The 20,431-nt window shown below is 41.8% G+C and overlaps 12 protein-coding genes and 1 pseudogene across 12 annotated transcripts; 6 read left to right on the top strand and 7 right to left on the bottom strand.

Moving 5' to 3' along the window:
• Positions 1-141: 141 nt before the first annotated feature.
• Positions 142-919, bottom strand: LOC120897182 (histone H2A). The gene has a single exon (XM_040301854.1). It carries the CDS (start codon positions 855-857, stop codon positions 483-485), a length of 375 nt encoding a protein of 124 aa, XP_040157788.1. The 5' UTR covers positions 858-919; the 3' UTR covers positions 142-482.
• A 142-nt stretch (positions 920-1,061) lies between these two features.
• LOC120894026 (histone H2B) lies at positions 1,062-1,617 on the top strand. The gene has a single exon (XM_040296356.1). It carries the CDS (start codon positions 1,139-1,141, stop codon positions 1,511-1,513), a length of 375 nt encoding a protein of 124 aa, XP_040152290.1. The 5' UTR covers positions 1,062-1,138; the 3' UTR covers positions 1,514-1,617.
• Positions 1,618-2,411: 794 nt separating this feature from the next.
• On the bottom strand, positions 2,412-3,051 carry LOC120894025 (annotated as a pseudogene).
• Positions 3,052-3,173: 122 nt separating this feature from the next.
• On the top strand, positions 3,174-9,387 carry LOC120898303. The gene is made up of 3 exons (XM_040303960.1): positions 3,174-3,522; positions 6,977-7,322; positions 8,998-9,387. The coding sequence occupies exons 1-3, from the start codon at positions 3,216-3,218 to the stop codon at positions 9,329-9,331; spliced, it is 987 nt and encodes a 328-aa protein (XP_040159894.1). The 5' UTR covers positions 3,174-3,215; the 3' UTR covers positions 9,332-9,387.
• Positions 5,959-6,732, bottom strand: LOC120894028 (histone H2A). Its single transcript, XM_040296358.1, has one exon. The coding sequence runs from the start codon at positions 6,668-6,670 to the stop codon at positions 6,296-6,298; it is 375 nt and encodes a 124-aa protein (XP_040152292.1). The 5' UTR covers positions 6,671-6,732; the 3' UTR covers positions 5,959-6,295.
• Positions 6,875-7,430, top strand: LOC120894027 (histone H2B). Its single transcript, XM_040296357.1, has one exon. It carries the CDS (start codon positions 6,952-6,954, stop codon positions 7,324-7,326), a length of 375 nt encoding a protein of 124 aa, XP_040152291.1. The 5' UTR covers positions 6,875-6,951; the 3' UTR covers positions 7,327-7,430.
• On the bottom strand, positions 8,069-8,840 carry LOC120894024 (histone H3). Its single transcript, XM_040296355.1, has one exon. The coding sequence runs from the start codon at positions 8,763-8,765 to the stop codon at positions 8,355-8,357; it is 411 nt and encodes a 136-aa protein (XP_040152289.1). The 5' UTR covers positions 8,766-8,840; the 3' UTR covers positions 8,069-8,354.
• A 2,370-nt stretch (positions 9,388-11,757) lies between the features above and the next one.
• On the bottom strand, positions 11,758-12,564 carry LOC120908655 (histone H2A). The gene has a single exon (XM_040319877.1). The coding sequence runs from the start codon at positions 12,473-12,475 to the stop codon at positions 12,101-12,103; it is 375 nt and encodes a 124-aa protein (XP_040175811.1). The 5' UTR covers positions 12,476-12,564; the 3' UTR covers positions 11,758-12,100.
• A 116-nt stretch (positions 12,565-12,680) lies between these two features.
• LOC120908652 (histone H2B) lies at positions 12,681-13,236 on the top strand. Its single transcript, XM_040319874.1, has one exon. The coding sequence runs from the start codon at positions 12,758-12,760 to the stop codon at positions 13,130-13,132; it is 375 nt and encodes a 124-aa protein (XP_040175808.1). The 5' UTR covers positions 12,681-12,757; the 3' UTR covers positions 13,133-13,236.
• Positions 13,237-14,030: 794 nt separating this feature from the next.
• Positions 14,031-20,401, bottom strand: LOC120898301. The gene is made up of 5 exons (XM_040303954.1): positions 19,994-20,401; positions 17,927-18,277; positions 14,928-15,126; positions 14,821-14,824; positions 14,031-14,620 (listed from the first exon to the last, which is right to left on the bottom strand). Exons 1-5 carry the CDS (start codon positions 20,399-20,401, stop codon positions 14,170-14,172), a joined length of 1,413 nt encoding a protein of 470 aa, XP_040159888.1. The 3' UTR covers positions 14,031-14,169.
• LOC120908657 (histone H4) lies at positions 14,795-15,147 on the top strand. Its single transcript, XM_040319879.1, has one exon. It carries the CDS (start codon positions 14,836-14,838, stop codon positions 15,145-15,147), a length of 312 nt encoding a protein of 103 aa, XP_040175813.1. The 5' UTR covers positions 14,795-14,835.
• Positions 17,350-18,384, bottom strand: LOC120908654 (histone H2A). The gene has a single exon (XM_040319876.1). It carries the CDS (start codon positions 18,293-18,295, stop codon positions 17,921-17,923), a length of 375 nt encoding a protein of 124 aa, XP_040175810.1. The 5' UTR covers positions 18,296-18,384; the 3' UTR covers positions 17,350-17,920.
• On the top strand, positions 18,501-19,056 carry LOC120908653 (histone H2B). Its single transcript, XM_040319875.1, has one exon. It carries the CDS (start codon positions 18,578-18,580, stop codon positions 18,950-18,952), a length of 375 nt encoding a protein of 124 aa, XP_040175809.1. The 5' UTR covers positions 18,501-18,577; the 3' UTR covers positions 18,953-19,056.
• Positions 20,402-20,431: the final 30 nt, after the last annotated feature.

The following is a 20,431-nucleotide window of genomic DNA, read 5'->3' as shown; positions in this document are numbered from 1 at the left end:
TTTAAAGCCAAACTTTTGTGAGAACCTAAGGCTACCTAAACGCACAACATTTTTCGACAATCGACCCTTTCAACATTTTCCCGTGGTTAACGATAAATCAGGTAAAAGTGTCCTTTACTGTTTTCAGAAAAAGTCAACACGCAGGTATCACTGGTTGTATTTATATGGTAAAACCAACCCTCTTGAACAAGCTACCTGGAAAATCTTATGCATCGCTTATGATATGCTGCATTTTGTAGAATTCGTAGTGAGAGGTTACAGAATTGAAAATATTAAGGGATGCTTTTTGTGCCAAAGGACGGCACATTTTTTCATTTACATTTTGTACACAGTTTCAAGCACGGTTCTTGATATATCTGGATTTTTTTCCTTCTGGTTCTCCCATAACAGCATAAATCGAATAAAATGTCTTTGGCAAAGTAATTTGTCGCCCTGAAAAGGACGGTTTTGGGTTTGAGATGAAGGAAGCTTTGTCACACCGTTTAAGCCTTCTTTTCGGTCTTCTTGGGCAGCAGCACGGCCTGAATGTTGGGCAGCACACCACCCTGAGCGATGGTTACTCCGGACAGCAGCTTGTTCAACTCCTCGTCGTTGCGGATGGCCAGCTGCAGATGACGCGGGATGATGCGCGTCTTCTTGTTGTCACGGGCAGCGTTTCCGGCCAACTCAAGCACTTCAGCGGCCAAGTATTCCATGACGGCTGCCAGATACACGGGTGCTCCGGCACCGACGCGCTCGGCATAGTTACCCTTGCGCAGGAGACGATGAATACGGCCAACGGGGAACTGAAGACCGGCACGGTTGGAACGGGACTTTGCCTTTCCCTTTACCTTTCCTCCCTTTCCACGGCCAGACATGGTTAGATTTGATTGGGGTACGTTTGTAAGGGATCACGAACAACACGATGTTCTCCTTGAGAAGGGTCTTTTATAATAGAACAATTTTGACCCGACCGATGCTTATATAGCAGCTTATTCGTGCTGCCCGATACTCGTTTGGAATTTTTCGAGCTGCACGATACGTATTCTCTCTCACAGCCCGTTATAAGCGATCGGAGAGCTCGGAATTTTTCTAGAACGCAATCACCCGTTGAATCATACACATCGTGTCCCAGTGTTGAGTGAATTTTTCCGTCGAAATGGCACCCAAAACCAGTGGAAAAGCTGCGAAGAAGTCTGGCAAGGCCCAGAAAAATATTTCCAAGTCCGACAAGAAAAAGAAGCGCAAGACCCGCAAGGAAAGCTACGCTATTTACATCTACAAAGTGTTGAAGCAAGTCCACCCGGATACTGGCATCTCTTCGAAGGCCATGAGCATCATGAACAGTTTCGTCAACGATATCTTCGAACGCATTGCTGCTGAGGCATCCCGCTTGGCGCACTACAACAAGCGTTCGACGATCACGTCCCGCGAAATCCAAACCGCTGTTCGTCTGCTGCTGCCTGGTGAGCTTGCCAAGCACGCCGTCTCCGAAGGAACGAAGGCTGTCACAAAGTACACCAGCTCGAAGTAAGCCACTGAAATGATTGGCTTCTTTTCATGAACCTCTCTTAAATCGGTCCTTTTCAGGACCACAAACCGCATTCAAACAAAGAATTATCCTTCGTTTCATCTGCACCAGCGAATTAGCGCTTTAATTTCAGGGTGTCCGTCTTCGTCAACGTTATTGTTCAGTTTGTTGCGTTTGCCTGTACTAAATGGCATTAGTGCAGGTAAACGCAGCCATATCCTAAGTTTGTTTGCGAACTTTGTATTGGAAACAATGATGCTGTGATTGACATTAAAGTTCTGCGTTGTTCATTGTAAATATTAATGTTAAATAGAACCTTAGCACGTTTAAAAAAACATGAAAAAAAGTCCGCACTGGTTGGAAGCGTTTTGCGAGGTGAAATTGAAAATGGAGTTTCGTGTATCATGAATGATGAATAGAAGTCGTTTCGCTCGTTGTATGACAATCATTTTTTTAATTAAATTTTCCTCGCGCATACGAGGATAATTTATCGACAAAGCAACCAATGGCAGCTTATGTGTCGTGAGTCAAATGTTGTAATAGATTTGTTCGATTTTAATCTTGCTTATAAGGATTGAAGGGTCGTCTTCTTAAGCGTTTGAATTAAAGTGTGTATAAGCATCAGTTAAGTTGTTTGTGTCGAACATTTGTTGTAAAATATATAGTCATACTATTCGTTCGTGGTTTGTCGTTAGCTGCGATGTTGGTATAATAGTCATAGGTTATATAGATGGTAATAAAGTATTGATCAATATAGTCAAAATCCTCAGATGCCCTATTAAAAAGCGAAACTTTGACAAGAAAAAGTTAAAATACCTCCCATAACATTGATTATTTAAAACAAATTTTCCCCCTTTTCACACTTTCTTCGTTACAACAAAACGACATACGTGAAGGCTTGCATTCGTATGTACAATTTCATAATAGCAATCGAAAGAAAATTCTTGGAATGTTCAACAGTATTGGTGGTCCTGAAAAGGACCGTTTTGAGAAGGAAATGCCCCGTTTAGACAGGGACCGCTTCCGGATGCATGGACGATTTAGGCACGTTCTCCGCGGATGCGACGGGCCAGCTGGATGTCCTTGGGCATGATGGTGACGCGCTTGGCGTGGATGGCGCACAGATTCGTGTCTTCGAACAGACCAACTAGATACGCCTCGCTAGCTTCTTGCAGCGCCATGACGGCTGAGCTCTGGAAGCGGAGATCAGTCTTGAAGTCCTGGGCGATCTCACGCACCAAGCGCTGGAATGGCAGCTTGCGGATGAGCAGCTCGGTCGACTTCTGGTAGCGACGGATTTCTCGGAGGCCACCGTTCCCGGACGGTAACGATGCGGCTTCTTCACTCCTCCGGTGGCCGGGGCACTTTTACGAGCAGCCTTGGTGGCCAGCTGCTTGCGAGGAGCCTTACCTCCAGTCGATTTACGAGCGGTTTGCTTGGTACGAGCCATTTCACTTCGGGAGCGTAGGTTTCGTTGAGCACGGAGCGAACTTGTTTATTTGACAAAAGTTGAACGTTAAATGAGGAAACTGCTCGAACAAGAGCTCTTTTTATGCGCTTGCCAACCCTTGTTTTCTCTCATCTTAAGAGCAAGAGGGAATGCGTGGATGAAAAAGTATAAATAGGGACGTTGAGCTCGAAAACGCTCATTCGTGATCGTCAATTTAAAGTTGGAACATCGTGAACGTACAATCCTGTGCTCATCATGACCGGAAGAGGAAAGGGAGGAAAAGGTCTGGGTAAAGGAGGAGCCAAGCGTCACCGAAAAGTGCTGCGGGATAACATCCAGGGCATTACCAAGCCCGCCATCCGCCGTTTGGCTCGGCGCGGAGGAGTGAAACGTATCTCCGGCCTCATCTACGAGGAAACCCGTGGCGTCCTGAAAGTATTTCTGGAGAATGTGATTCGTGATGCGGTCACTTACACTGAACACGCCAAGCGTAAGACCGTCACCGCTATGGATGTGGTGTATGCTCTGAAGCGTCAGGGCCGCACTCTGTACGGTTTTGGAGGTTAAATTTATCTCTATAAAACTTCCATGTGGAGTCTCAAATCAAACGGTCCTTTTCAGGACCACAATACATTACTCAAGAGCTGTGTCTTTCGCAACATTAAAATGTTTTATTTGAGAGAAAAAATGTCTATGATGGCTTCGAATGGTGTGCGTATAACATTTTACTCGCATAACAAGCACTCACACTGCTGTATATTCAGTGCATTTACATGAGATGGCGTTTTGTGAATGTGTTTTTTAACTTATACGTATCCGTTTGAAGCGTTCGCAAAAGCAACGATTGAAGTGTTTGTTAAAATGAATCATTTTTCTCTCTTGCGTTTTTTTTATCTAAATTTTCTAATAAAAATATTTTTTTTAGAGCAAACCTCTCATCCTCTAGAAGCAATAATCGCCGCGTGGATCATACCGTTTTTTGCATCAGCTCTAATCTGACTTATACATGCGCATCGTTCATGTATACTTGGGATAACTCATCAAAAGAAGGAAATCGGGTGAAAAAAACTACACCGTTTACATAAAGTTTATGAATTTATTATAACAGCCAACAGCGTCAATGTTGCCTTTGAATCCGTAAATCACTCAATGCTTATTTCAAAACTATCAAGCTATGGAGTAAATGGGGCGCTAGTTCATTGGCTCTCCTGTTATTGAAGTGATAGGCATATTACAGTGAATATTTCCTTCTCTCTATTTGCACCATTCACCAACACGTCCGGGGATCCACGTTTCTCGGCCCTATGCTATTTAAAAATTTATAAATGACGTTATTTACGTTATACCAGATTGCGAAAAATTGTTTTATGCAGATGATATGAAAATGTTCCTACCGGTACCAGATCAAACCGATTGTTTAACTCTTCAAAACTGTTTAATTCGATTTAACTCATACCCACCAAATACTTTCTGCAAGATTTGCTATCAGGGTGCTATGAACATGAAGAAATTAACTCCACCTCCAAAATCTATGCTGTTAACTGAATGCTATATATTTTCTTGGGATACTGACTTCATTTGGTATACTGACTTAGCGATGCTCCGCTAGCGATGCTTACATTTTGGTTTGTACATTTGGTAATTGTTCCCCAGCTTCCGTTATCATTAAAATGTTTCCCAGTTATTATCCAGGACAAACACCCTGGGACCTCATAGATCGCATAATGAATTATTTGGGAAAAGTAACGCTCAGCCCTCTACGTTACGCTAGCGTTACAAGTAACGTCTGTCTAGCGCAAACCCAAGCAGCATTTTTGAACGCCTGGATAAGCAAATCGTCGTGGATAAGCAAATTGAGGTAAAAGTAAGGCTCAGCCCTCTACGTTACGCTAGCGATACGCGTAACGCCTGTTTACCACAAACCCAAGCAACATTTTTGAACGCCTGTTTTAACCGCCGTGGATAAGCAAATCAATAGATTATCATGTCTTAATATCGTGTTTTTACATGATAATTAGAAAAGCAACAATTTTTGAACAAACATTAAAAAGAACAGCAATTGCAAAGATAACACTCATTGATAATTCATGAGTATAAATAACTAATATTATTACTATTAGGCTATCATTTTTAACAGCAATCAGAGTTGTAACAACTTCACGTATTATAATAATAACAATCTTACACATAAAAAATGGTTACTTTTAAAAATGATTATTTATTTATTTTCCCATTGATAAAGCAGGATAATGAAATACATACAAATATTTACTACCTTCATTAACCTCAATTTAAAAAGAGCCCTCGCACCTAAAGTAAAGCTTATTCACAATATGCGGAAACATAGATTGAATAGGTAATAATTATATTTCATATACATTATTAATTTATTAATATTTTTAATATTTTATACTTTCTAATCATAGGAAATGTTACTAAAATTGAAAGCTTTTGGGGTGTTAATGAACTTTTCAAAAATACTGCTTGGGAATTTTAAAAGGCATGTAACGCTTCTCATATGTAACGTAGATCACTGAGCCTTACTTTTACCAATTATTTAGATGGCGTTGCTACTGGTTGCAGGGACTTTGATCACCACTAGATGGCGTTATTGAATGTGGAGTTGCATATGCGTTAGGGCATTTCAATACTTTGTATTTTATAGGCATTCCTACATTGCAAATCATTTTATTGTTTCAAACAACGAAACACTTTAAAATGCTTCACAAATTTGGGTAACTGGTGATTAAGATGAAGGGTGAAGGGAAACATTTATAAGTATGGTTGTTTATTTGAACCTTCCTAATTTTTGGTCCAACTTTTTAAAGCCATTGTCAACGTTTCCCGATATATTTAAAGCCAAACTTTTGTGAGAACCTAAGGCTACCTAAACGCACAACATTTTTCGGCAATCGACCCTTTCAACATTTTCCCGTGGTTAACGATAAATCAGGTAAAAGTGTCCTTTACTGTTTTCAGAAAAAAGTCAACACGCAAGTATCACTGGTTGTATTTATATGGTAAAACCAACCCTCTTGAACAAGCTACCTGGAAAATCTTATGCATCGCTTATGATATGCTGCATTTTGTAGAATTCGTAGTGAGAGGTTACAGAATTGAAAATATTAAGGGATGCTTTTTGTGCCAAAGGACGGCACATTTTTTCATTTACATTTTGTACACAGTTTCAAGCACGGTTCTTGATATATCTGGATTTTTTTCCTTCTGGTTCTCCCATAACAGCATAAAACGAATAAAATGTCTTTGGCAAAGTAATTTGTCGCCCTGAAAAGGACGGTTTTGGGTTTGAGATGAAGGAAGCTTTGTCACACCGTTTAAGCCTTCTTTTCGGTCTTCTTGGGCAGCAGCACGGCCTGAATGTTGGGCAGCACACCACCCTGAGCGATGGTTACTCCGGACAGCAGCTTGTTCAACTCCTCGTCGTTGCGGATGGCCAGCTGCAGATGACGCGGGATGATGCGCGTCTTCTTGTTGTCACGGGCAGCGTTTCCGGCCAACTCAAGCACTTCAGCGGCCAAGTATTCCATGACGGCTGCCAGATACACGGGTGCTCCGGCACCGACGCGCTCGGCATAGTTACCCTTGCGCAGGAGACGATGAATACGGCCAACGGGGAACTGAAGACCGGCACGGTTGGAACGGGACTTTGCCTTTCCCTTTACCTTTCCTCCCTTTCCACGGCCAGACATGGTTAGATTTGATTGGGGTACGTTTGTAAGGGATCACGAACAACACGATGTTCTCCTTGAGAAGGGTCTTTTATAATAGAACAATTTTGACCCGACCGATGCTTATATAGCAGCTTATTCGTGCTGCCCGATACTCGTTTGGAATTTTTCGAGCTGCACGATACGTATTCTCTCTCACAGCCCGTTATAAGCGATCGGAGAGCTCGGAATTTTTCTAGAACGCAATCACCCGTTGAATCATACACATCGTGTCCCAGTGTTGAGTGAATTTTTCCGTCGAAATGGCACCCAAAACCAGTGGAAAAGCTGCGAAGAAGTCTGGCAAGGCCCAGAAAAATATTTCCAAGTCCGACAAGAAAAAGAAGCGCAAGACCCGCAAGGAAAGCTACGCTATTTACATCTACAAAGTGTTGAAGCAAGTCCACCCGGATACTGGCATCTCTTCGAAGGCCATGAGCATCATGAACAGTTTCGTCAACGATATCTTCGAACGCATTGCTGCTGAGGCATCCCGCTTGGCGCACTACAACAAGCGTTCGACGATCACGTCCCGCGAAATCCAAACCGCTGTTCGTCTGCTGCTGCCTGGTGAGCTTGCCAAGCACGCCGTCTCCGAAGGAACGAAGGCTGTCACAAAGTACACCAGCTCGAAGTAAGCCACTGAAATGATTGGCTTCTTTTCATGAACCTCTCTTAAATCGGTCCTTTTCAGGACCACAAACCGCATTCAAACAAAGAATTATCCTTCGTTTCATCTGCACCAGCGAATTAGCGCTTTAATTTCAGGGTGTCCGTCTTCGTCAACGTTATTGTTCAGTTTGTTGCGTTTGCCTGTACTAAATGGCATTAGTGCAGGTAAACGCAGCCATATCCTAAGTTTGTTTGCGAACTTTGTATTGGAAACAATGATGCTGTGATTGACATTAAAGTTCTGCGTTGTTCATTGTAAATATTAATGTTAAATAGAACCTTAGCACGTTTAAAAAAAACATGAAAAAAAGTCCGCACTGGTTGGAAGCGTTTTGCGAGGTGAAATTGAAAATGGAGTTTCGTGTATCATGAATGATGAATAGAAGTCGTTTCGCTCGTTGTATGACAATCATTTTTTTAATTAAATTTTCCTCGCGCATACGAGGATAATTTATCGACAAAGCAACCAATGGCAGCTTATGTGTCGTGAGTCAAATGTTGTAATAGATTTGTTCGATTTTAATCTTGCTTATAAGGATTGAAGGGTCGTCTTCTTAAGCGTTTGAATTAAAGTGTGTATAAGCATCAGTTAAGTTGTTTGTGTCGAACATTTGTTGTAAAATATATAGTCATACTATTCGTTCGTGGTTTGTCGTTAGCTGCGATGTTGGTATAATAGTCATAGGTTATATAGATGGTAATAAAGTATTGATCAATATAGTCAAAATCCTCAGATGCCCTATTAAAAAGCGAAACTTTGACAAGAAAAAGTTAAAATACCTCCCATAACATTGATTATTTAAAACAAATTTTCCCCCTTTTCACACTTTCCTCGTTATAACAAAACGACATACGTGAAGGTATGTACAATTTCATAATAGCAATCGAAAGAAAATTCTTGGAATGTTCAACAGTATTGGTGGTCCTGAAAAGGACCGTTTTGAGAAGGAAATGCCCCGTTTAGACAGGGACCGCTTCCGGATGCATGGACGATTTAGGCACGTTCTCCGCGGATGCGACGGGCCAGCTGGATGTCCTTGGGCATGATGGTGACGCGCTTGGCGTGGATGGCGCACAGATTCGTGTCTTCGAACAGACCAACTAGATACGCCTCGCTAGCTTCTTGCAGCGCCATGACGGCTGAGCTCTGGAAGCGGAGATCAGTCTTGAAGTCCTGGGCGATCTCACGCACCAAGCGCTGGAATGGCAGCTTGCGGATGAGCAGCTCGGTCGACTTCTGGTAGCGACGGATTTCTCGGAGGGCCACCGTTCCCGGACGGTAACGATGCGGCTTCTTCACTCCTCCGGTGGCCGGGGCACTTTTACGAGCAGCCTTGGTGGCCAGCTGCTTGCGAGGAGCCTTACCTCCAGTCGATTTACGAGCGGTTTGCTTGGTACGAGCCATTTCACTTCGGGAGCGTAGGTTTCGTTGAGCACGGAGCGAACTTGTTTATTTGACAAAAGTTGAACGTTAAATGAGGAAACTGCTCGAACAAGAGCTCTTTTATGCGCTTGCCAACCCTTGTTTTCTCTCATCTTAAGAGCAAGAGGGAATGCGTGGATGAAAAAGTATAAATAGGGACGTTGAGCTCGAAAACGCTCATTCGTGATCGTCAATTTAAAGTTGGAACATCGTGAACGTACAATCCTGTGCTCATCATGACCGGAAGAGGAAAGGGAGGAAAAGGTCTGGGTAAAGGAGGAGCCAAGCGTCACCGAAAAGTGCTGCGGGATAACATCCAGGGCATTACCAAGCCCGCCATCCGCCGTTTGGCTCGGCGCGGAGGAGTGAAACGTATCTCCGGCCTCATCTACGAGGAAACCCGTGGCGTCCTGAAAGTATTTCTGGAGAATGTGATTCGTGATGCGGTCACTTACACTGAACACGCCAAGCGTAAGACCGTCACCGCTATGGATGTGGTGTATGCTCTGAAGCGTCAGGGCCGCACTCTGTACGGTTTTGGAGGTTAAATTTATCTCTATAAAACTTCCATGTGGAGTCTCAAATCAAACGGTCCTTTTCAGGACCACAATACATTACTCAAGAGCTGTGTCTTTCGCAACATTAAAATGTTTTATTTGAGAGAAAAAATGTCTATGATGGCTTCGAATGGTGTGCGTATAACATTTTACTCGCATAACAAGCACTCACACTGCTGTATATTCAGTGCATTTACATGAGATGGCGTTTTGTGAATGTGTTTTTTAACTTATACGTATCCGTTTGAAGCGTTCGCAAAAGCAACGATTGAAGTGTTTGTTAAAATGAATCATTTTTCTCTCTTGCGTTTTTTTTATCTAAATTTTCTAATAAAAATATTTTTTTTAGAGCAAACCTCTCATCCTCTAGAAGCAATAATCGCCGCGTGGATCATACCGTTTTTGCATCAGCTCTAATCTGACTTATACATGCGCATCGTTCATGTATACTTGGGATAACTCATCAAAAGAAGGAAATCGGGTGAAAAAAACTACACCGTTTACATAAAGTTTATGAATTTATTATAACAGCCAACAGCGTCAATGTTGCCTTTGAATCCGTAAATCACTCAATGCTTATTTCAAAACTATCAAGCTATGGAGTAAATGGGGCGCTAGTTCATTGGCTCTCCTGTTATTGAAGTGATAGGCATATTACAGTGAATATTTCCTTCTCTCTATTTGCACCATTCACCAACACGTCCGGGGATCCACGTTTCTCGGCCCTATGCTATTTAAAAATTTATAAATGACGTTATTTACGTTATACCAGATTGCGAAAAATTGTTTTATGCAGATGATATGAAAATGTTCCTACCGGTACCAGATCAAACCGATTGTTTAACTCTTCAAAACTGTTTAATTCGATTTAACTCATACCCACCAAATACTTTCTGCAAGATTTGCTATCAGGGTGCTATGAACATGAAGAAATTAACTCCACCTCCAAAATCTATGCTGTTAACTGAATGCTATATATTTTCTTGGGATACTGACTTCATTTGGTATACTGACTTAGCGATGCTCCGCTAGCGATGCTTACATTTTGGTTTGTACATTTGGTAATTGTTCCCCAGCTTCCGTTATCATTAAAATGTTTCCCAGTTATTATCCAGGACAAACACCCTGGGACCTCATAGATCGCATAATGAATTATTTGGGAAAAGTAACGCTCAGCCCTCTACGTTACGCTAGCGTTACAAGTAACGTCTGTCTAGCGCAAACCCAAGCAGCATTTTTGAACGCCTGGATAAGCAAATCGTCGTGGATAAGCAAATTGAGGTAAAAGTAAGGCTCAGCCCTCTACGTTACGCTAGCGATACGCGTAACGCCTGTTTACCACAAACCCAAGCAACATTTTTGAACGCCTGTTTTAACCGCCGTGGATAAGCAAATCAATAGATTATCATGTCTTAATATCGTGTTTTTACATGATAATTAGAAAAGCAACAATTTTTGAACAAACATTAAAAAGAACAGCAATTGCAAAGATAACACTCATTGATAATTCATGAGTATAAATAACTAATATTATTACTATTAGGCTATCATTTTTAACAGCAATCAGAGTTGTAACAACTTCACGTATTATAATAATAACAATCTTACACATAAAAAATGGTTACTTTTAAAAATGATTATTTATTTATTTTCCCATTGATAAAGCAGGATAATGAAATACATACAAATATTTACTACCTTCATTAACCTCAATTTAAAAAGAGCCCTCGCACCTAAAGTAAAGCTTATTCACAATATGCGGAAACATAGATTGAATAGGTAATAATTATATTTCATATACATTATTAATTTATTAATATTTTTAATATTTTATACTTTCTAATCATAGGAAATGTTACTAAAATTGAAAGCTTTTGGGGTGTTAATGAACTTTTCAAAAATACTGCTTGGGAATTTTAAAAGGCATGTAACGCTTCTCATATGTAACGTAGATCACTGAGCCTTACTTTTACCAATTATTTAGATGGCGTTGCTACTGGTTGCAGGGACTTTGATCACCACTAGATGGCGTTATTGAATGTGGAGTTGCATATGCGTTAGGGCATTTCAATACTTTGTATTTTATAGGCATTCCTACATTGCAAATCATTTTATTGTTTCAAACAACGAAACACTTTAAAATGCTTCACAAATTTGGGTAACTGGTGATTAAGATGAAGGGTGAAGGGTAACATTTATAAGTATGGTTGTTTATTTGAACCTTCCTAATTTTTGGTCCAACTTTTTTAAAGCCATTGTCAACGTTTCCCGATATATTTAAAGCCAAACTTTTGTGAGAACCTAAGGCTACCTAAACGCACAACATTTTTCGGCAATCGACCCTTTCAACATTTTCCCGTGGTTAACGATAAATCAGGTAAAAGTGTCCTTTACTGTTTTCAGAAAAAGTCAACACGCAGGTATCACTGGTTGTATTTATATGGTAAAACCAACCCTCTTGAACAAGCTACCTGGAAAATCTTATGCATCGCTTATGATATGCTGCATTTTGTAGAATTCGTAGTGAGAGGTTACAGAATTGAAAATATTAAGGGATGCTTTTTGTGCCAAAGGACGGCACATTTTTTCATTTACATTTTGTACACAGTTTCAAGCACGGTTCTTGATATATCTGGATTTTTTTTTCCTTCTGGATCTCCCATAACAGCATAAATCGAATAAAATGTCTTTGGCAAAGTAATTTGTCGCCCTGAAAAGGACGGTTTTGGGTTTGAGATGAAGGAAGCTTTGTCACACCGTTTAAGCCTTCTTTTCGGTCTTCTTGGGCAGCAGCACGGCCTGAATGTTGGGCAGCACACCACCCTGAGCGATGGTTACTCCGGACAGCAGCTTGTTCAACTCCTCGTCGTTGCGGATGGCCAGCTGCAGATGACGCGGGATGATGCGCGTCTTCTTGTTGTCACGGGCAGCGTTTCCGGCCAACTCAAGCACTTCAGCGGCCAAGTATTCCATGACGGCTGCCAGATACACGGGTGCTCCGGCACCGACGCGCTCGGCATAGTTACCCTTGCGCAGGAGACGATGAATACGGCCAACGGGGAACTGAAGACCGGCACGGTTGGAACGGGACTTTGCCTTTCCCTTTACCTTTCCTCCCTTTCCACGGCCAGACATGGTTAGATTTGATTGGGGTACGTTTGTAAGGGATCACGAACAACACGATGTTCTCCTTGAGAAGGGTCTTTTTATAATAGAACAATTTTGACCCGACCGATGCTTATATAGCAGCTTATTCGTGCTGCCCGATACTCGTTTGGAATTTTTCGAGCTGCACGATACGTATTCTCTCTCACAGCCCGTTATAAGCGATCGGAGAGCTCGGAATTTTTCTAGAACGCAATCACCCGTTGAATCATACACATCGTGTCCCAGTGTTGAGTGAATTTTTCCGTCGAAATGGCACCCAAAACCAGTGGAAAAGCTGCGAAGAAGTCTGGCAAGGCCCAGAAAAATATTTCCAAGTCCGACAAGAAAAAGAAGCGCAAGACCCGCAAGGAAAGCTACGCTATTTACATCTACAAAGTGTTGAAGCAAGTCCACCCGGATACTGGCATCTCTTCGAAGGCCATGAGCATCATGAACAGTTTCGTCAACGATATCTTCGAACGCATTGCTGCTGAGGCATCCCGCTTGGCGCACTACAACAAGCGTTCGACGATCACGTCCCGCGAAATCCAAACCGCTGTTCGTCTGCTGCTGCCTGGTGAGCTTGCCAAGCACGCCGTCTCCGAAGGAACGAAGGCTGTCACAAAGTACACCAGCTCGAAGTAAGCCACTGAAATGATTGGCTTCTTTTCATGAACCTCTCTTAAATCGGTCCTTTTCAGGACCACAAACCGCATTCAAACAAAGAATTATCCTTCGTTTCATCTGCACCAGCGAATTAGCGCTTTAATTTCAGGGTGTCCGTCTTCGTCAACGTTATTGTTCAGTTTGTTGCGTTTGCCTGTACTAAATGGCATTAGTGCAGGTAAACGCAGCCATATCCTAAGTTTGTTTGCGAACTTTGTATTGGAAACAATGATGCTGTGATTGACATTAAAGTTCTGCGTTGTTCATTGTAAATATTAATGTTAAATAGAACCTTAGCACGTTTAAAAAAACATGAAAAAAAGTCCGCACTGGTTGGAAGCGTTTTGCGAGGTGAAATTGAAAATGGAGTTTCGTGTATCATGAATGATGAATAGAAGTCGTTTCGCTCGTTGTATGACAATCATTTTTTTAATTAAATTTTCCTCGCGCATACGAGGATAATTTATCGACAAAGCAACCAATAGCAGCTTATGTGTCGTGAGTCGAATGTTGTAATAGATTTGTTCGATTTTAAACTTGCTAATAAGTATTGAAGGGTCGTCTTCTTGAGCATTATAATTTACGTTTGTATAAGCATCAGTTAAGCTGTTTGAGTTGAACATTTGTTGTAAAATATATAGTCATACTATTCGTTCGTAGTTTGTTGTAAGCAGCGCTGTTGGTATAATAGTCATAGGTAATATAGATGGTAATAAAGTATTGATCAATATAGTCAAAATCCTCAGATGCCCTATTAAAAAGCGAAACTTTGACAAGAAAAAGTTAAAATACCTCCCATAACATTGATTATTTAAAACAAATTTTTCCCCTTTTCACACTTTCTTCGTTACAACAAAACGACATACGTGAAGGCTTGCATTCGTATGTACAATTTCATAATAGCAATCGAAAGAAAATTCTTGGAATGTTCAACAGTATTGGTGGTCCTGAAAAGGACCGTTTTGAGAAGGAAATGCCCCGTTTAGACAGGGACCGCTTCCGGATGCATGGACGATTTAGGCACGTTCTCCGCGGATGCGACGGGCCAGCTGGATGTCCTTGGGCATGATGGTGACGCGCTTGGCGTGGATGGCGCACAGATTCGTGTCTTCGAACAGACCAACCAGATACGCCTCGCTGGCTTCCTGCAGCGCCATGACGGCTGAGCTCTGGAAGCGGAGATCAGTCTTGAAGTCCTGGGCGATCTCACGCACCAAGCGCTGGAATGGCAGCTTGCGGATAAGCAGCTCGGTCGACTTCTGGTAGCGACGGATTTCTCGGAGGGCCACCGTTCCCGGACGGTAACGATGCGGCTTCTTCACTCCTCCGGTGGCCGGGGCACTTTTACGAGCAGCCTTGGTGGCCAGCTGCTTGCGAGGAGCCTTACCTCCAGTCGATTTACGAGCGGTTTGCTTGGTACGAGCCATTTCACTTCGGGAGCGTAGGTTTCGTTGAGCACGGAGCGAACTTGTTTATTTGACAAAAAAAGAACGTTAAATGATGAAACTGCTCGAACAACAGCTCTATTCATACGCTTGTCAACCCTCATTTTCTCTCATCTTAAGAGCAAGAGGGAATGCGTGGATGAAAAAGTATAAATAGGGACGTTGAGCTCGAAAACGCTCATTCGTGATCGTCAATTTAAAGTTGGAACATCGTGAACGTACAATCCTGTGCTCATCATGACCGGAAGAGGAAAGGGAGGAAAAGGTCTGGGTAAAGGAGGAGCCAAGCGTCACCGAAAAGTGCTGCGGGATAACATCCAGGGCATTACCAAGCCCGCCATCCGCCGTTTGGCTCGGCGCGGAGGAGTGAAACGTATCTCCGGTCTCATCTACGAGGAAACCCGTGGCGTCCTGAAAGTATTTCTGGAGAATGTGATTCGTGATGCGGTCACTTACACTGAACACGCCAAGCGTAAGACCGTCACCGCTATGGATGTGGTGTATGCTCTGAAGCGTCAGGGCCGCACTCTGTACGGTTTTGGAGGTTAAATTTATCTCTATAAAACTTCCATGTGGAGTCTCAAATCAAACGGTCCTTTTCAGGACCACAATACATTACTCAAGAGCTGTGTCTTTCGCAACATTAAAATGTTTTATTTGAGAGAAAAAATGTCTATGATGGCTTCGAATGGTGTGCGTATAACATTTTACTCGCATAACAAGCACTCACACTGCTGTATATTCAGTGCATTTACATGAGATGGCGTTTTGTGAATGTGTTTTTTTAACTTATACGTATCCGTTTGAAGCGTTCGCAAAAGCAACGATTGAAGTGTTTGTTAAAATGAATCATTTTTCTCTCTTGCGTTTTTTTATCTAAATTTTCTAATAAAAATATTTTTTTTAGAGCAAACCTCTCATCCTCTAGAAGCAATAATCGCCGCGTGGATCATACCGTTTTTTGCATCAGCTCTAATCTGACTTATACATGCGCATCGTTCATGTATACTTGGGATAACTCATCAAAAGAAGGAAATCGGGTGAAAAAAAACTACACCGTTTACATAAAGTTTATGAATTTATTATAACAGCCAACAGCGTCAATGTTGCCTTTGAATCCGTAAATCACTCAATGCTTATTTCAAAACTATCAAGCTATGGAGTAAATGGGGCGCTAGTTCATTGGCTCTCCTGTTATTGAAGTGATAGGCATATTACAGTGAATATTTCCTTCTCTCTATTTGCACCATTCACCAACACGTCCGGGGATCCACGTTTCTCGGCCCTATGCTATTTAAAAATTTATAAATGACGTTATTTACGTTATACCAGATTGCGAAAAATTGTTTTATGCAGATGATATGAAAATGTTCCTACCGGTACCAGATCAAACCGATTGTTTAACTCTTCAAAACTGTTTAATTCGATTTAACTCATACCCACCAAATACTTTCTGCAAGATTTGCTATCAGGGTGCTATGAACATGAAGAAATTAACTCCACCTCCAAAATCTATGCTGTTAACTGAATGCTATATATTTTCTTGGGATACTGACTTCATTTGGTATACTGACTTAGCGATGCTCCGCTAGCGATGCTTACATTTTGGTTTGTACATTTGGTAATTGTTCCCCAGCTTCCGTTATCATTAAAATGTTTCCCAGTTATTATCCAGGACAAACACCCTGGGACCTCATAGATCGCATAATGAATTATTTGGGAAAAGTAACGCTCAGCCCTCTACGTTACGCTAGCGTTACAAGTAACGTCTGTCTAGCGCAAACCCAAGCAGCATTTTTGAACGCCTGGATAAGCAAATCGTCGTGGATAAGCAAATTGAGGTAAAAGTAAGGCTCAGCCCTCTACGTTACGCTAGCGATACGCGTAACGCCTGTTTACCACAAACCCAAGCAACATTTTTGAACGCCTGTTTTAACCGCCGTGGATAAGCAAATCAATAGATTATCATGTCTTAATATCGTGTTTTTACATGATAATTAGAAAAGCAACAATTTTTGAACAAACATTAAAAAGAACAGCAATTGCAAAGATAACACTCATTGATAATTCATGAGTATAAATAACTAATATTATTACTATTAGGCTATCATTTTTAACAGCAATCAGAGTTGTAACAACTTCACGTATTATAATAATAACAATCTTACACATAAAAAATGGTTACTTTTAAAAATGATTATTTATTTATTTTCCCATTGATAAAGCAGGATAATGAAATACATACAAATATTTACTACCTTCATTAACCTCAATTTAAAAAAGAGCCCTCGCACCTAAAGTAAAGCTTATTCACAATATGCGGAAACATAGATTGAATAGGTAATAATTATATTTCATATACATTATTAATTTATTAATATTTTTAATATTTTATACTTTCTAATCATAGGAAATGTTACTAAAATTGAAAGCTTTTGGGGTGTTAATGAACTTTTCAAAAATACTGCTTGGGAATTTTAAAAGGCATGTAACGCTTCTCATATGTAACGTAGATCACTGAGCCTTACTTTTACCAATTATTTAGATGGCGTTGCTACTGGTTGCAGGGACTTTGATCACCACTAGATGGCGTTATTGAATGTGGAGTTGCATATGCGTTAGGGCATTTCAATACTTTGTATTTTATAGGCATTCCTACATTGCAAATCATTTTATTGTTTCAAACAACGAAACACTTTAAAATGCTTCACAAATTTGGGTAACTGGTGATTAAGATGAAGGGTGAAGGGAAACATTTATAAGTATGGTTGTTTATTTGAACCTTCCTAATTTTTGGTCCAACTTTTTTAAAGCCATTGTCAACGTTTCCCGATATATTTAAAGCCAAACTTTTGTGAGAACCTAAGGCTACCTAAACGCACAACATTTTTCGGCAATCGACCCTTTCAACATTTTCCCGTGGTTAACGATAAATCAGGTAAAAGTGTCCTTTACTGTTTTCAGAAAAAAGTCAACACGCAAGTATCACTGGTTGTATTTATATGGTAAAACCAACCCTCTTGAACAAGCTACCTGGAAAATCTTATGCATCGCTTATGATATGCTGCATTTTGTAGAATTCGTAGTGAGAGGTTACAGAATTGAAAATATTAAGGGATGCTTTTTGTGCCAAAGGACGGCACATTTTTTCATTTACATTTTGTACACAGTTTCAAGCACGGTTCTTGATATATCTGGATTTTTTTTTCCTTCTGGATCTCCCATAACAGCATAAATCGAATAAAATGTCTTTGGCAAAGTAATTTGTCGCCCTGAAAAGGACGGTTTTGGGTTTGAGATGAAGGAAGCTTTGTCACACCGTTTAAGCCTTCTTTTCGGTCTTCTTGGGCAGCAGCACGGCCTGAATGTTGGGCAGCACACCACCCTGAGCGATGGTTACTCCGGACAGCAGCTTGTTCAACTCCTCGTCGTTGCGGATGGCCAGCTGCAGATGACGCGGGATGATGCGCGTCTTCTTGTTGTCACGGGCAGCGTTTCCGGCCAACTCAAGCACTTCAGCGGCCAAGTATTCCATGACGGCTGCCAGATACACGGGTGCTCCGGCACCGACGCGCTCGGCATAGTTACCCTTGCGCAGGAGACGATGAATACGGCCAACGGGGAACTGAAGACCGGCACGGTTGGAACGGGACTTTGCCTTTCCCTTTACCTTTCCTCCCTTTCCACGGCCAGACATGGTTAGATTTGATTGGGGTACGTTTGTAAGGGATCACGAACAACACGATGTTCTCCTTGAGAAGGGTCTTTTTATAATAGAACAATTTTGACCCGACCGATGCTTATATAGCAGCTTATTCGTGCTGCCCGATACTCGTTTGGAATTTTTCGAGCTGCACGATACGTATTCTCTCTCACAGCCCGTTATAAGCGATCGGAGAGCTCGGAATTTTTCTAGAACGCAATCACCCGTTGAATCATACACATCGTGTCCCAGTGTTGAGTGAATTTTTCCGTCGAAATGGCACCCAAAACCAGTGGAAAAGCTGCGAAGAAGTCTGGCAAGGCCCAGAAAAATATTTCCAAGTCCGACAAGAAAAAGAAGCGCAAGACCCGCAAGGAAAGCTACGCTATTTACATCTACAAAGTGTTGAAGCAAGTCCACCCGGATACTGGCATCTCTTCGAAGGCCATGAGCATCATGAACAGTTTCGTCAACGATATCTTCGAACGCATTGCTGCTGAGGCATCCCGCTTGGCGCACTACAACAAGCGTTCGACGATCACGTCCCGCGAAATCCAAACCGCTGTTCGTCTGCTGCTGCCTGGTGAGCTTGCCAAGCACGCCGTCTCCGAAGGAACGAAGGCTGTCACAAAGTACACCAGCTCGAAGTAAGCCACTGAAATGATTGGCTTCTTTTCATGAACCTCTCTTAAATCGGTCCTTTTCAGGACCACAAACCGCATTCAAACAAAGAATTATCCTTCGTTTCATCTGCACCAGCGAATTAGCGCTTTAATTTCAGGGTGTCCGTCTTCGTCAACGTTATTGTTCAGTTTGTTGCGTTTGCCTGTACTAAATGGCATTAGTGCAGGTAAACGCAGCCATATCCTAAGTTTGTTTGCGAACTTTGTATTGGAAACAATGATGCTGTGATTGACATTAAAGTTCTGCGTTGTTCATTGTAAATATTAATGTTAAATAGAACCTTAGCACGTTTAAAAAAAACATGAAAAAAAGTCCGCACTGGTTGGAAGCGTTTTGCGAGGTGAAATTGAAAATGGAGTTTCGTGTATCATGAATGATGAATAGAAGTCGTTTCGCTCGTTGTATGACAATCATTTTTTTAATTAAATTTTCCTCGCGCATACGAGGATAATTTATCGACAAAGCAACCAATAGCAGCTTATGTGTCGTGAGTCGAATGTTGTAATAGATTTGTTCGATTTTAAACTTGCTAATAAGTATTGAAGGGTCGTCTTCTTGAGCATTATAATTTACGTTTGTATAAGCATCAGTTAAGCTGTTTGAGTTGAACATTTGTTGTAAAATATATAGTCATACTATTCGTTCGTAGTTTGTTGTAAGCAGCGCTGTTGGTATAATAGTCATAGGTAATATAGATGGTAATAAAGTATTGATCAATATAGTCAAAATCCTCAGATGCCCTATTAAAAAGCGAAACTTTGACAAGAAAAAGTTAAAATACCTCCCATAACATTGATTATTTAAAACAAATTTTCCCCCTTTTCACACTTTCTTCGTTACAACAAAACGACATACGTGAAGGCTTGCATTCGTATGTACAATTTCATAATAGCAATCGAAAGAAAATTCTTGGAATGTTCAACAGTATTGGTGGTCCTGAAAAGGACCGTTTTGAGAAGGAAATGCCCCGTTTAGACAGGGACCGCTTCCGGATGCATGGACGATTTAGGCACGTTCTCCGCGGATGCGACGGGCCAGCTGGATGTCCTTGGGCATGATGGTGACGCGCTTGGCGTGGATGGCGCACAGATTCGTGTCTTCGAACAGACCAACCAGATACGCCTCGCTGGCTTCCTGCAGCGCCATGACGGCTGAGCTCTGGAAGCGGAGATCAGTCTTGAAGTCCTGGGCGATCTCACGCACCAAGCGCTGGAATGGCAGCTTGCGGATAAGCAGCTCGGTCGACTTCTGGTAGCGACGGATTTCTCGGAGGGCCACCGTTCCCGGACGGTAACGATGCGGCTTCTTCACTCCTCCGGTGGCCGGGGCACTTTTACGAGCAGCCTTGGTGGCCAGCTGCTTGCGAGGAGCCTTACCTCCAGTCGATTTACGGGCGGTTTGCTTGGTACGAGCCATTTCACTTCGGGAGCGTAGGTTTCGTTGAGC

This window comes from Anopheles arabiensis, chromosome 2, assembly GCF_016920715.1.
Source record: "Anopheles arabiensis isolate DONGOLA chromosome 2, AaraD3, whole genome shotgun sequence".
Classification (NCBI taxonomy): Eukaryota; Metazoa; Arthropoda; class Insecta; order Diptera; family Culicidae; genus Anopheles; species Anopheles arabiensis.
Note: the sequence above shows the minus strand (reverse complement) of the source record. Positions and strands in the feature narration are given on the sequence as shown.